This window comes from Mytilinidion resinicola, assembly GCF_010093595.1.
Source record: "Mytilinidion resinicola strain CBS 304.34 unplaced genomic scaffold BDZ99scaffold_13, whole genome shotgun sequence".
Taxonomy (NCBI): Eukaryota; Fungi; Ascomycota; class Dothideomycetes; order Mytilinidiales; family Mytilinidiaceae; genus Mytilinidion; species Mytilinidion resinicola.
In genome coordinates, this window is record NW_022985449.1 from 921,045 (window position 1) to 935,117 (window position 14,073).

The following is a 14,073-nucleotide window of genomic DNA, read 5'->3' on the forward strand; positions in this document are numbered from 1 at the left end:
TCAGAGAAATGGATAGGTTCAACGTACAGATCAATTCTCGTGTAGTATGCCATCACCCAGCCAATTTGAACAACTTTCACACCTATGCCCGGCACCACCACTACTCAAAATAAGTTGCAGCTTGACTATAATGATAAAGTTCTACACGCTCCAAAACTGCATTCTTTCGATACTACCGTTTGGCATTGTTTTGGGTACCACGCAGAATAACTGGCAGAAGGCACATTTATAGATATAATCATTTCTTCCTGTGTGTCCTGATTTTGCTTACTTCGGGTCGAAGCTTTCATGAAAACTCGGTGTAGTCCTCTGATTTCATCGAAGCGATTGTGATGTATTGGCGATTCTGGGAAAGGCATATGCATTCCCACGAATTCTCCTTAATAGCCCACAGCACCGCAAAATCAACCACAAAATACAAAACTGCATGTCAAACAGCAACCAAAACGAGGTGGGGTTGACTTGTGAGAGAATGAAGGGACTTTTAGGCGGGAAAACTAGGATATTAGGTCCTCACCGAGTTCGAGGGACCCGAGATGATGATCCAGAGTACCAATGCAACCTCAAGTCTGGAGCCTACTTCGAGCAGCACCGGACCCATGGAAAATAGCATCTATAAATGTGATGATCTTGGACCGGATTACTCTTAAGGAAGGTACCAGAATATGTAGAATCAGCATATTAAGGCCGTAAGCAATGCCCAGCTAAGCTTAAAAGAAACCGCATCTTATAAGGCAGGCTTTAATCTAGCTGTTACTAACTACTCCACCTAATGCTACAACTATACTAAAGATACTAGTGCCAGGTATCTAGAGGGTTGGTACTAAGCTAAAGCAAATATCTAGGGCCCGTGACTACTTATCTAGATTTAAACTACTTTTCCAGGGCTAAAAACCTTGCATTAGTGTCTCCTGAGCGCCAAAAAGGGTACTGGGACTAACTCGCAGACGCAATAGTTCTAAAGAAAAAAAGCTCCACTGCACAACCTGCTTGCAACTGACATATAGTGAATACGCGTGGAAGAAATCTAACGTGAGCAAATGGAATTCGTAGGAGCGGCATGGCTATGAAGAAAGAGACGGTCTCAGTCATCGTTTTGCATTGTCAGATTACTAGAGGGCGAAGGAAAAATTGAAGTAAAACCACACGAAGAACTTTGATATTTGTACAGTGCATTTACGTACAATAGGAACTCGAAGGGAATTACGTGATTACTCTTCCTCGTATCGTTCGTTTTACGCTGGTGTATCGTCGATTTTGGCTGAAGCGCTGCATCGCACAAAAAATGGCCGACTGCCCGTTCGGTCGGGAGTCGGTATAGGAATAAGACGACGACCTGAGCGGAATTCCACTGAGGGCTGTAGGGCACCGGGGGACGACGGGCGGTGCCTGAGAAAGCTTGGGCCCGAGGTCGTCTGGATGGTATCTTGGTACAACTTAGCGCGCGTCATGATGTTCAAATTATTCCCAACCACCATTGCTTCTTCTATAGAGCTCCTGTGAGCTACACGACGCCTGAAAATTCCCCAGCGCGGGCCTCTCAACCATTCGAATGACGCGCCGGTGCCCTAGGCTCGTGAGGAGCAGCTCGAATTACCCACGACCACTCCGCTCGCTATGTTCACAATCCACCCTCTCTCCCGCGGTCCACGTCCACTCTCTCTACCATCCTAGCCGGCGAAGAACCCAGTCAAGCTGGGCCACTGCTGTCTCAGCCGCTCAGCATGTCTTCAGCAGTACCCCCGACCCCAAGTCGCCAATTGGGCCCGACCCGTTTCAGACCGTCGCGAAAGAGATGAAGTTTCTCACCAAGAACATAAGCCAGTTGCTGGGATCCCGCCATCCTACACTAGATACAGTAGCGAAGTACTATACGCAATCAGAAGGGAAATATGTACGGCCAATGCTGGTGCTGTTAATGTCACGAGCTACTGCTATCGCCCCCAAGAGTGGTCGCTCGCTCATACCGGAATCTGTGAACAAGTCCTTCGCTTCCCCCAGTATTCTTGTGGACGAGAATCCTTCTACGCCAGGCTACTCGCCAACTACATCGCTATCGAACGAGCCTGTCTATTCCTCTGAAGATTCAGACATCCTTCCGTCCCAACGACGCCTGGCCGAGATCACCGAGCTCATCCACACTGCCTCCCTCATCCACGACGATGTCATCGATCACTCAGAAAGCCGGCGTGGAGCGCCATCGGCAAACATAGCCTTTGGCAATAAAATGGCAGTGTTGGCCGGCGATTTCATGCTGGGACGAGCGTCTGTTGCTCTAGCGAGGCTACGGGACCCAGAGGTAACGGAGCTATTGGCGACAGTCATTGCAAACCTTGTGGAAGGAGAGTTCATGCAGTTGAAGAATACGGCACAGGACGAGAAACACCCAATGTGGACCGAGGATACAGTCACGTACTATCTACAAAAAACCTACCTGAAATCTGCGAGTCTGATAAGCAAGTCATGTCGAGCTGCCGCTTTACTTGGACAGAGTACCCCGGAGGTTGTCGAAGCCGCATATTCATATGGGAAGAATCTTGGCTTAGCTTTTCAGCTGGTCGACGATATGCTGGACTACACAATCAGCGGAGTGGAGCTTGGAAAACCTGCCGGGGCTGACCTGGAACTTGGCCTTGCCACAGCGCCCTTGTTATTTGCATGGAAAGACAATAAGGCCCTAGGTGCGCTCGTCGGGCGGAAATTTTCCCAGGCGGGAGATGTCCAAAAAGTAAGAGCCGCTATTTCACCACAATCACAGCTACTAATCACAACCTAATCAGGCTCGAGAACTTGTGGCCCAAAGCAGCGGACTAGAACAAACTCGAGCACTTGCTCAAGAATATGTTGACAAAGCGATTCAAGCCATCAGCGCGTTTCCCGAAAGCGACGCCAAACAGGGACTTATCGAGATGTGTGAAAAGGTGCTGAAGAGGCGGAATTAGACACGACGCTTCGTGATGTTAAAAAAGTCAATCTTGTCGTTTCCTGTACGAGTATCTTGAATCCTAGACGACGACGAAAAAGGTCTTCTATTATGGATGAGGTAAACCTCGAAACGGTCTTTGGCGCTACTCTCATCTTTGCATTGTACATATATACATTCACGTACACGCCATGGCATTGGAGCCAGGACAGACTCTTTCACATTTCGACGTCTGCTAGGTGCGTTGTTCTTCATATTCGTGTATCAGATTTACTGATTGTCACGTGTGTTGGAGTCGGCCAATCATGGGCCTCGTATTTCTAAGGCTCGATGTTCTGTTGTGCCGCAAGCTACAGACATCATCACCTCGGGAAGTAGGGGTGCTCGTCATACTACTTTCCACAAGCAAGAGACACTTCTATTGTTGAATCTAGCAATGGAGGTAGACGAGAATCTCACCCCATGTGCTAGTTCTAATAGGCGTTACACTTATAATCAAGTCTACGAAACCTATCACGAACCGCGCGGTCCAAAATGGTTTAATATCTGGCTAGTCAAGAAAGAAAGCGTGTTTGAGTCACTGCTTTCCACTTCAAGCATACCTTCCAAGCAGAAAAAAAATAGGGTCAAATTTTCGCCCTCCAGGTACTCCACAACAGTACCCAGAGGTCTCATAGACACAACTAAGCGCAAACCCCCAAGAATTACCTGAGGGTTAAAACGCTCAGCATCACTCGACGCACTTCCAGTAGAGCTACTGCAGCACAGCAAATCGCAACCTACCTTACCCCCCCAACCCCCCTCATCGTCTTCGTCCCGACCACCCACATTCTCGCTCGCCGCCGCCACCACCACCACCACCACCACAACATCCCCCCCCTCCAACAGCGCCTGCCTCACCCACATCTCCTGCGCGAGGGGAAAGCGCAGACACGCGCCTCACCGCCACCGGCCTCCGCCTGCACTACAGCATCACGCCCCGCCTCGTCGACGGGAAATAGTACCTTGGAACGCAATTCAACGCCTAGCAAAACCCACGCCGGCGCCCGGTTTATCGCTACTTCAGCAGGTCGGGATTCGCCCGCGCGGACGTGCGCGCGCATTGGCGCCTGTCTGCGTTCGCGTTCCCCCGAGGCAGCGGGGTCATGGAGAGGGTTGAGCGGGTGGAGGAGCGGGTGGAGTAGGATGGCTAAGGGGGCGAAAGGGGGTTCGAGGGGGTCGAGGGGGTGGGAAGGAGGTATGCTTAATTCAGAGCCCTCCTCGCTATTCAGGTCTCTAATATATCTATCACGTTTCAAGAGAGCAAAACAGCTAAATCTGAACTCGCTCTCAAATATTAGGGAGTGCGGTGGCACATTATAGATTACAGCGGTGAATACACTCTCGAAGTAGCATCATCTATCCATACATGGGATGGAACAGGGGGCAAAAAAGAAATCCAAAAAAAAAGCCAAACACGTTAGCTTTTTTTAGACCGGGGGTTTTCTTTGGCTTGTGGGGTTTGTGTGCAGGAACATGGGAGCGGTACCCATATTGTACACGAGGATGAGAGAAAATTAATAGGTGTATGTAGGTTGAGCGGGAGAAGTTTGAGGTATCGGTAAGGTAGCGAGGTCATGTGAGCTCACGTGCTGAGGGTTGAGGTGGTGTATAAAAGGGTGGGTAAGCGGATGGTGAGGTCGGCAGAGGTTTGGGTTGCGGAAGGCAATGTGAAAGAGTACGATGGCTCTAGAGGTGGGACATCAAAACGATGGTTACTGTCTGACATGGCTTTCTTCTTGGATCAAACCTCCACGCTCGGAGAGATGCAATGTGGTGGAGGCGTGTTATCCACTCTGAGGAAATCGATGACTACCATCTCTATCAGTATATAATGATCTTCGCTAACACGGCGAACACATGGCTAACATTATTGGATATAGAAGGTCAAGAGGAGTATTAGCTTGGAATAGCTCCGTGTTACTAGACGTACAACACACTTGCAAGCACTACATCGACCTTCGGATTCGTTGAAGATTCTCCCTGCTAAATTTGCCCTATTTTGCTACTGATCTTCCTTTTTAGACGGCTCGTCAAGCGTCATTAGCATACCGCAACTATCCTCATCATCACCACTCCCCAGACCCAGGGACACCATCATAAGCAGCTAGGGTTGCAGTTGGAAAAGCCCAACCCCAGACATTGGACCACTGAAATAGCCGATTTTGATTACTCATCAGGTCTTTGCTACGGACCATTTGATCAAGCCATGCACCTTGATTTGCCCTGTAGAGACGCCAATCGCAAAGTCCGGCGAATGTTTTATACCTTCTCCACACCCTAGTCACGAGATTAGCATGTGACTTGGCATCAGCTTCTCTAAATCGTAGAGTGAAAACTGGTCAGAGTGGCCCGAGCGAGGTATCGGTAGTGCAAGGCTGACCGAAGGAGCAGAGACAGAATGCGGCGCAGACCGAATGGAATGTGCGAAGGAATACGGCACGGCCTGAGGCAGACTCATGTCTTACCCAGCGTCAGCAAGGAGAAGCAGCGCCGCGCTCCAGTACCAAAAAAGTAATATACGAGTCTGCCTCGCAATTTGTCTCTGCGCTGTTGCGAGATCTGTGAGGGGTGGGGCGGAGCGGGTACGCCGACGATCGAAAGCGGGATGCTAAGATTTTAAGTAAAGGCTACGTTTGGAATTGACTCGCGTATAAAGAGATGCAGAAAATTGGGTTCATTGAATTGATTAATTAACTAGTTCGGGGCTTGGTTTTGATATGGGTAGTAAGGAATTTGAAAAAGACAATGTACAAGAAGTTGAGCTAGACCTCCAGTGCTCACCACCGTAGCAGAGAGGTGAAGTCTGACCATTCCACTACCGTATCGTTACAGAACGAAGCCAATGCATGGATCGTGTTGTTCCGATGAGACTTGAAATCTCATGCTCTCATTTCCGTGTGCGCCGGTATGAGAAACCCTCCCATTCAAGCAGCCCCGAAGCCCTAAGACCTTAACACAACCCAAACGCCCGTAACCTATCCCTATCATAACTTGATCGTTATCGCGAGCCGGAACTCAAGGTCTACCGGATGATGCCGTCGCTCTGCTTATTTGGTGGTGGGCCGGGTGGCGGAGAGTACACGCTGTCCTCGCCTCTGTACGGTGTATGCGCTGGCTGCGGTGACTGGAGCTCGACACCGTTCTGCTGGCCGTAGTAACCCTGGTTGGCGCCGTTGCCATAGTAGTTTTCGTTCTGCGGCGCGGGAGTGTACGGTGGAGCGGGTTGATTATTGTTGTTGCTGTAGTATGGTTGCGCGTTGTAGATGGCGGGATTGTGGCCTGGAGGGACACGGCCACCAGCCCAACCGGTGCCATAGAAGGGCGCGCGGCCGGCGCGACGACGGCGACGCGCGGTGAGACAGCTGCAAAGGATGAAGAGCAGGAAGAAGCCGATGATGACTACGGCGAGCACGACCCAGCGGACCCAGTTGTCCCATGCGGAGCTGTCGCAGTATTCCTGGCCATTGTTGCCGTAGTAGCAACTCATAGGCGATGAATGTTAACTGGTAGTTCTTTGAAACTGAAAAGAATAAAAGGTTGGCGACACAGCTGTTTGCTGAGGGCGGGGTGACGATGCAGCTGTAGATGGAACACTGGACTGAGGAAATGGAAACTCACTTATAGTATCGTTTATTGATGACGGGCATAGCTGCGGTGGAGAGTGTACGTAGGTCAATGACGAAAGGTGGTGTTGGTGGTGGTTGGGAGGAGAGGCAAATAATAAAGGTTTAAGATGGCCGGTGGCAGCAGGCCGTGTGGAATGACGAGGACACTCAGCCACTCTTGGCCCTAGCAACCTTGGAAGCACGGCACGTGGTTAGTGCGGTTTTCGATGGATTGACGTCTGCTGCGGTTGGTGAGATTTGGAATCGGCCTCTTTGCAGGCATGCGTTGCGAATATTGTCTCTCGCCGTGCTCAGCTATCTCTGTTGCAAGCCAGCCAGTATCGCAAGCTTTGTCCGTGTTCTTTATCAAATTGGCCATCAAAGGCAGGAATAAATCGATGGCATGACAATAAAGCTTGACGTGCGTAGCTGCCCACGTCACTGCTTCGATGAGTGGTTAGATCCGATTAGCGAAGTACCTATGTATTCCTGAAGACCCAAGAATAATCTGTGTCCGTGTCACTGATCATTCACCCAACGATGAAGCACTCCTCGCATCCACCAAGTGCAGAAACCATTGACATAGTTGACCACATTCTGAGTGTTTATTGTTAGTGGCGCCATTCCGTGGAAAATGATGATTCTGGAAGTGTCGGCGTTGCTTCCGCCTCATCCTTTTGGCTCGCATGACAAGGCTGAGTCTGGAGTCGTATGCTCAGACCTTCTAGTCGCCTTCCGGGCCGAAAGACTGGACGCGATGCGCTCCCGTGAGCAAGACCTGGGCATCACGACACACGAAGATTGGGCTCGCTTGCCACATATAACAACGTCCTCCACGAGTCTTGCATTGAGAGATTGATGGGCCCAGGGCAGCCGGGCCGAACCCTAGCACTAAGATGAAGAACTCCGGTATCCCTACAATCGTAGGGCAAGAATAACGAATCACGTGACTAAATACGCGATGCCTCCTCAGTGAGTATTATTTCAGCGAGCTATAGTCCGATGATACCAAATTCTTGGGGGCACATGAAAAGAGTACCCATCAAGCTGTTTGGCGTTAGATAGTGTCCAGACTTTATATCGCCCCAAAATATTGAAGTGTCGCACGCCCTCCTTACATCGCCAGCATCTCAAACCTTGCACATACTCACTGCCACGCATGTGGACCATCGCAGCCACCTGCGCCACTCCTCTGCACTACCTAGGTAAGTAAGACTGCTTGTTCAGCGCTTCAAAGTCGTTCCTTCAGAGCACGACAATCATATGTGAAATGACAATTTCGATAGAAAAAGACATGAACGTCATTACCAAGGAAACGTTACCCAAAAATTTATCTTACGAAGTGTTCGATTTGACTGACCCAACTCGAACTTATGAGTAACAAGGGTACGACAGGAGCCAAAAAACTCATCTCCATCTTCTCGCAACTTCAGTTGACATCGCTCCCTTTTCTAATAGTCTATGGATAATTTGATCCTTCCAAACAGACACTGCGTATCGCATAGACTCATACGTCGAGTCGAAGGGAGTATGAACCCCTATATGCCGCCACCTGTGATGAAGAGCAGTAAAAGCTTCTGGCCCCTGGGCAGAAAAAAAGGCGCCCAGTAATGTCGGTGAAATCTCACTCCCGGCGCCACCAGGCACGTAGAGCTCGTGACCTACGCTTTCGTGAAGAACAAGTGCCGATAAGTCTACATCAGTCAAGTCCGCACACTTCAGTGGCGTTCTTCCACAGAAATCTTTGACGTTGATGATATCTGTGATATTTGGCATATTGAGAAGGATACTGAGAATTTGGGGGTGCCAGAGGACAGAACTGGCCAAATGCAACCCCGTCAGACCGAAATCCTGTCACGATAACCCGCGCGACAGCCAGCCGCCAAGAGGATTGGGAGGGTGTCCAATGAGTTCCAGCAGGCATACCGTACAGCGCTGTAACCGAAGAGCGTTTGAGCCTGAAGGTCGGCCTCATGCTTGATGAGTACGCTAGCTGCTTCCGGGCTGTCGCCATGTGCTGCCTGCAGCAGTGGGGTGAAATTCATGTCATTTCGTTGGTTGACACAGTCGACACATTGGAGCTCGCGTTCAACAATTTCAGAATAATTAAAAAACGCTGCGATATGTATGGGCGGCCACAGGACATGCCGGTCAAACCACATCTCAACATGCCACCGCTGCCAGCGATCAAAGAGGTTGGTGGGATTGGGTCCAAGATGAGCATTCCAGTAAGTCTCAATATATTTCCAACTTTAGGTGGTATTCGGGTGGGAAAAGACACTATCCATAGAGTGGAACTGTGTTAGGTATTGATAGAGCTGCAACCATCTCCAGGTTTTCTCTGAAGACCCTAAGAATTGGGCGATTGTACTCTGTAACAGACCTCCGTCTTCGTAAGGGATTTTATCGAGATGCTTCCACCAATTCAGAGCTGCATATTCGAGAAATGGATATTCCACGATAAAGGCATGAAGTTTTTCTACATCAGAAAGTCTGCTTGGCCTCTTACCGATCAGGCTGATATCGGAAAATGACAGTGAGGTGATGCAAGCTCTCGCAATGTGCATGGCGCTGAGTGCCTTTTGAAATCGGTCTACGGGGTAGGGTTGGCTCAAGCCAAATTGGACACCCTTGGAAGTAAGGAAGTCTTTTGCAGAGGCATAGACAAAACGAATCTGCCCGGCTTTCGTGATTTCAACGAATGAACCACAGGCCTCAACGACATCTGACTCTCCGCGCATCAACGACCTTTGCTGAGGCGATACTTGTGAATCAATATGAATTCCTAGAGCGAAGTCGAGTTCATTGAGCGTCAAAGGCCGGTTTGCAGCCGTTATCCACTGCTGAATTCGGAAGGCCCTTGCCCGACGAAGAGCGTTCGGGATATCCTGAATTTTTGCCAACAGCCTCTCATAAGTCGCTTCCAGATCCTTTGGTAAGTCGTTCTGCAAGACTGCTTTCGCATCCTCGATGGCGAATTGGGCTTCGAGGGCTTCCAGTTGGAAGCGGGCCCAAAGAAACATACCATCGGCACCTTCTTGCAATTTCGCGAGGGCCCATTCCTCTAAAGCAGTATCAGAAAGGAAAGTTCCATACGGCCGACGCAGGCTTGAATCCATCGGCCGAGGTCTTTCTCCGTTGCGCTGTTCGTCACTGGTATAATGCAGACTCTGTCTTTCACCCCGGAGTCTAAGGCTTTCCGAATCCAGTTTTCTGGTCTGCTGATGATCGCGAACAAGCAATTTTGTCCCATTGTAGACACAAAGTGTATCAGCTTGTCCGCAGAAGCCGGTTCACATTCGTCCAAGCCATCCACAATTAGACAGATAATCTTAGTGGACCGAGAGATAATGTCTCCTAACGCGTTTTTGACAGGTTCATGCTGTCCACGTATTCCAGGACCTTTCTTTTGGTGTTGCAATGCGCATTGAGTAAATTCAGGCATTTGCTCCAAAATTTGCCAGAGCCATGTCTGCAAGAATGACTCAAACGTTCGTCGGCTATCATCTCCCAAGCTGCAGAAGAAGTAGGCGGTGACAGTTCCTTCCGCTTGAAGGTGTTCAATTAAAGTTGCCGAAAGTATGGATTTTCCAGAGCCAGGTTTGCCGCGAATCCACAGAATCGGACGTAGATGTGGTTGCCAGTTGCTGAATTCGAGGGTGTCGAAAATCCAACGGCAAGTGGCGAAATGGCGCTGGTTTAGTAGCTCCCTGAGGTCTTCTTCCACCGACGCAGGTTGAAGCCCGCTTGCGAGGGACTCGCTGGAAGCTTCAAATATTGTTTTTGATGATGTTAGTGTGCTTATTGATGAGTTTGTGTTCCTAGTCGTATCATAAACGACCAGCTTTGAAAGATCCTCATTGACTACGTGAATTATCATCAGCAGAAACCCTGTTTCAAGATGAGTTTCTGTAGCCCTACCTTCGCCTGGTTAATCGAGAATTCGCTGGCTTCGCTAGAAGCCTTCTTCTCAGGCTCGTAGTTCCTTAAACGCTTGTCGATCTTCGCTCGAAGTCGATTGAAAGCATTATCCCTCCCCTCGCCATAGATCAGAGGCATGTAGACTTCAAAAAGACCCAGTAGGGAGTAGGCTCGATCCTCCTCACGCTTAGTCTCACGCGTTGCTGCCCATGATATGCGCTCAGCAACGCTAAACTGAGAGAGATCGGTTCCTCGAAGAGCATTGGTCGGAATCCCCGTAATGTCTTGAATCTGTGTTTCCAACGAGCTTTTGTCCCCGAGTCTCTTGCCTTCTAGGGAGAAGAACTCGACTAAACGCGGAGCAACAAGCTCTTGAAGGGTCCAGCCCCGAGTGAATCACCTACTGTTGCGAAAAGTCGATTCCCTCGTGACCTCGACGTTCTCATCGATGCCACCCACTAAGACGTCTACGAGGTATACGTAGCACTTGGCCGCATAACGGTACCAGCGAAACATGGAGTTGATGGCCTCCGTGAGCTCTGAACTGCTAGATTTGTCGATGCAACAGGTATCCACCCAGAAGTATGACAAACCATCTCTTGAAGCTTGTTCACGGCAGAAGTGGAGTTTCTTGTAACCAGCCTTGGTGTTCCCCAAGCCTGTCACTACATCTTTATAAGTCACTTCTTCGTGATCTGCTCCCCAGGTATGCGAAAGTATGGCATAGGGGGGTATGTCGCCGACAAACTCGATCAGGCTGAGGTTGAGGTCCAGAAGACGCATTGCGGTGCGTATGTTTCCGTTGATGTTGGTAAAGAAATTCTTGCTGATCAGACTTTCAAGCTTTTGTACATGTCGTGGCCAGTGATGATGGGCATACTCAATAAGGAGAAGAATAGAAACTGTGAAGAGATGTTGAGTGGCGCGACTGCAGCCACGACGCGCATCTGGGCATGCAGGCGGGTTGATGAAAGCTCTCGATATGCTACACACACAGTGTCCTTGCAAGATGTGTTGCATGAAGAACGCATTGACGGTCTCAGCCTTAAGATGAACATTCCCACATCCCTATAAGCGTCCATCTAAAGCACGGAGAACGGTGATGGCATGTCACGTGATATTTAGGTCAATCTTCTCACTGTCTATCACCTTCATACGATGGTATCCAACAAGAACAGAAACAAGAGCAAGCATATATCAGTAGTAAAGAAAGTTAAAAGTGAGTTATCTACACTTGTATTACACAAAACGATAATCTACCTACACAGTAGTACACACCTGGCATCATAAAGCACGTGCAGGTGGAACCCTCCTCCACTCCCCTCAGCTTCGTCCAACCCCTCCCCCTCCTCGAACAGGCTGTGGGCGGAACCCACCTCCCCTCGCGGCTTGCGTTCCGCAGGGTTCGGGACGCGGCCCACGGCCAGACGAAACGTCACAGCCCATCGGGATAGCAGCTTGTGGTCGCAGGGTCCTTCAGGCCTCTGATTGGCGCGCGCGCCCTGGTCCGTTTTAGCTGCTTCGCTGGCAGTGCATGAGAGAGAGTCGAAATAATACTCGCGCCTGGTCTCTGCACTTTTTTCCATTCTCTCTCCCTCGGACTTGCGGCCTGTCGTTCTGCTTTGCTCCCGCATACTGTTTTGTTTGTTGTGAAGGCTTTGGAATGCGCCAATTCCACCGCCATTGGGAGCGCGCGACCTGGCGACCTTCACCGAAGTCACTGACCAGCGAGCCCTCGAGCTGCCGGCCTGCACACTGCAGAGCGCATGCCCAGCAGCCACGCATACGCAGCTCTGGGTCGCACTTATCTTCTCAATGCACGGCGTTTTCGTCCTGCTTCACCACTCGCTTTCATTGAGGCTAGGGCGCGTTTGCGACGCTCAATCTGAGCATTAGATTTGAAGGGGACTCCTCTCCCAAGATACCAGCTATCCTTCACCAAAAGCCCCCGGCGCCGTATATTTTCCGCCAGTTGCCACCCCGCCCTCCAAGAAACAAAATGATACAGTGTTGATTCCTATGCCAAAAGAAGAACCTTCTCCAATCCTCGCTCCGCTCCGCTATGAGCGCGGGATATTCCTGTCGTTCGCTCGCTCACTTGGACGCTTATCCATGCCCGCTGGGAAGAATTAAAAAAGGGAGATGAAACAGGAGATCGTGCTACGAGCTGTGGAGATTTAGACGGCCATCGCTAGCCTGCAGAATAATCTTCTTTCCATCACATCGTCACATCATTAACTATGTCGTATAAAGCTGACTGCCGTATCCGTAAAAGCATAGGCGTCGTAGAAAGTCGTCAAGCAACCGGAGCTGGCACCCACCTCTCCAATGTCTACCCCTCGTTAGATCATCCACATTCGACAAAACCGGTTTCGAGAAATCGCACCTTCCAACTGCGCGCGAGCGCCTCATTTGCTGGACCGCGCAATCAACCACTGGAGGACGGCATCCAGATTGGTCTCTTCCTTGGCGCTGATGCCGTAGCAGCTGACCTCCCGGTGCGTCACGGCCTTGAGGTTGAGGGCTTCGATCAGATCGTCGACTGATAGCTTGTCCGGGAGGTCCGACTTGTTGCCAAGTACCAGGAGAGGAATGCCCTCCAAGGCAGGCTTCTCAAGCAGCAGTTTGAGCTCCTCACGTGCTACCGGGAGCGCCTCCTTGTCCGCCGAGTCGACAATGAATCTGGATACTGCCATCAGCGATGGTCTGGCTTGGGCACGTGGTGTCTTTACACGATCGCATTCACACCCCTACAATACCTCTCCCACATGGACCGGAACCGGGGCTGGCCTCCGAGGTCCCAGCTGCCACACCCACATCGTCAGCGCGGAGTTCTCAGATCTCGTGATGCTGCGCGGCATCTCCGATCCGGGTACTCGACTCGGATGGCTGCATCGATCCTCGGGACTACTGCTTACCACTTCAATGTAACATGCCCTTTCTGGACACGCTTCATGTTGAATCCAACCGTCGGAATGGAGCTGTGGCCTTGGATCAGTTGCTGGACCAAAAAAGAGGCGGATGCGGGACGACGCCACATGGCACCAATAACGAAAAGAAAGAAGCCGCAAGGGCTGCGCGACTCGGAACGGCATCGACGTACTCGATGGTGAACTCTCCTCCCTAAGCCAATCGGTTAGATGGATGCTGCCGACGAGACATCCGTGAGGTTGCACGGGGATTGTCCCAAAACGGTAGACACTCACCGCCAGAACTCTCAGCAGCGACGTCTTGCCGGCGTTTTGCAGCCCGATCATGGTGATGTCCATCTCGGTGGCCCTGCACAGGAGAGGGGGTCAGTCATAGGCACTGCAAATACTTGGATGCATATTTGCTTTTTTCAGGTACGAATTTGCTGGAAAGAAGGCGACAGATGCGGCACGAGGCAGCGGGGAAACGAGCGGGGCGACGGGCGCGGAGCGGGCAGACAGACCAGAAGAGGCGCAGGAGCCAATCGTAGAGGCGACGGAAGAAGCCTGCCATGGTGGGCGCGGTGGGCGGTGGTTGATTGTTTGCTTGGGAGAATTGGTGGTGAAGCGGGTGTAGGTGGTGAGAGAAGGCCTATCCTTGCTGCGGGGCAGA

General features: G+C 50.7%; 4 protein-coding genes across 4 annotated transcripts; 1 reads left to right on the top strand and 3 right to left on the bottom strand.

Annotated features, from left to right (window-relative positions):
* Window positions 1-1,552: 1,552 nt before the first annotated feature.
* Window positions 1,553-2,942, top strand: BDZ99DRAFT_392168 (putative Decaprenyl-diphosphate synthase; the record flags this gene model as incomplete). The annotated part of the gene is made up of 2 exons (XM_033715772.1): window positions 1,553-2,728; window positions 2,781-2,942. 2 exons carry the CDS (start codon window positions 1,553-1,555, stop codon window positions 2,940-2,942), a joined length of 1,338 nt encoding a protein of 445 aa, XP_033574848.1.
* Window positions 2,943-5,638: 2,696 nt separating this feature from the next.
* BDZ99DRAFT_464786 (uncharacterized protein) lies at window positions 5,639-6,868 on the bottom strand. Its single transcript, XM_033720404.1, has 2 exons — window positions 6,584-6,868; window positions 5,639-6,447 (listed from the first exon to the last, which is right to left on the bottom strand). The coding sequence occupies exons 1-2, from the start codon at window positions 6,610-6,612 to the stop codon at window positions 5,988-5,990; spliced, it is 489 nt and encodes a 162-aa protein (XP_033574849.1). The 5' UTR covers window positions 6,613-6,868; the 3' UTR covers window positions 5,639-5,987.
* A 1,954-nt stretch (window positions 6,869-8,822) lies between these two features.
* On the bottom strand, window positions 8,823-12,125 carry BDZ99DRAFT_535656 (HET-domain-containing protein; the record flags this gene model as incomplete). The annotated part of the gene is made up of 5 exons (XM_033726565.1): window positions 8,823-9,634; window positions 9,667-10,414; window positions 10,492-10,862; window positions 10,896-11,476; window positions 11,770-12,125. 5 exons carry the CDS (start codon window positions 12,123-12,125, stop codon window positions 8,823-8,825), a joined length of 2,868 nt encoding a protein of 955 aa, XP_033574850.1.
* Window positions 12,126-12,899: 774 nt separating this feature from the next.
* BDZ99DRAFT_391740 (P-loop containing nucleoside triphosphate hydrolase protein) lies at window positions 12,900-13,974 on the bottom strand (the record flags this gene model as incomplete). The annotated part of the gene is made up of 6 exons (XM_033715744.1): window positions 12,900-13,173; window positions 13,224-13,295; window positions 13,410-13,472; window positions 13,595-13,614; window positions 13,698-13,770; window positions 13,925-13,974. 6 exons carry the CDS (start codon window positions 13,972-13,974, stop codon window positions 12,900-12,902), a joined length of 552 nt encoding a protein of 183 aa, XP_033574851.1.
* Window positions 13,975-14,073: the final 99 nt, after the last annotated feature.

What these genes read in the sequence shown, in the direction of transcription:
- BDZ99DRAFT_464786 (XM_033720404.1), bottom strand. Translation starts at nt 6,612, where the DNA reads ATGCCCGTCATCAATAAACGATACTATAA. An exon ending in ATCAATAAACGATACTATAA is followed by an intron (nt 6,448 to 6,583) that starts GTGAGTTTCCAT and finishes ATCGCCTATGAG; the next exon opens with TTGCTACTACGGCAACAATG.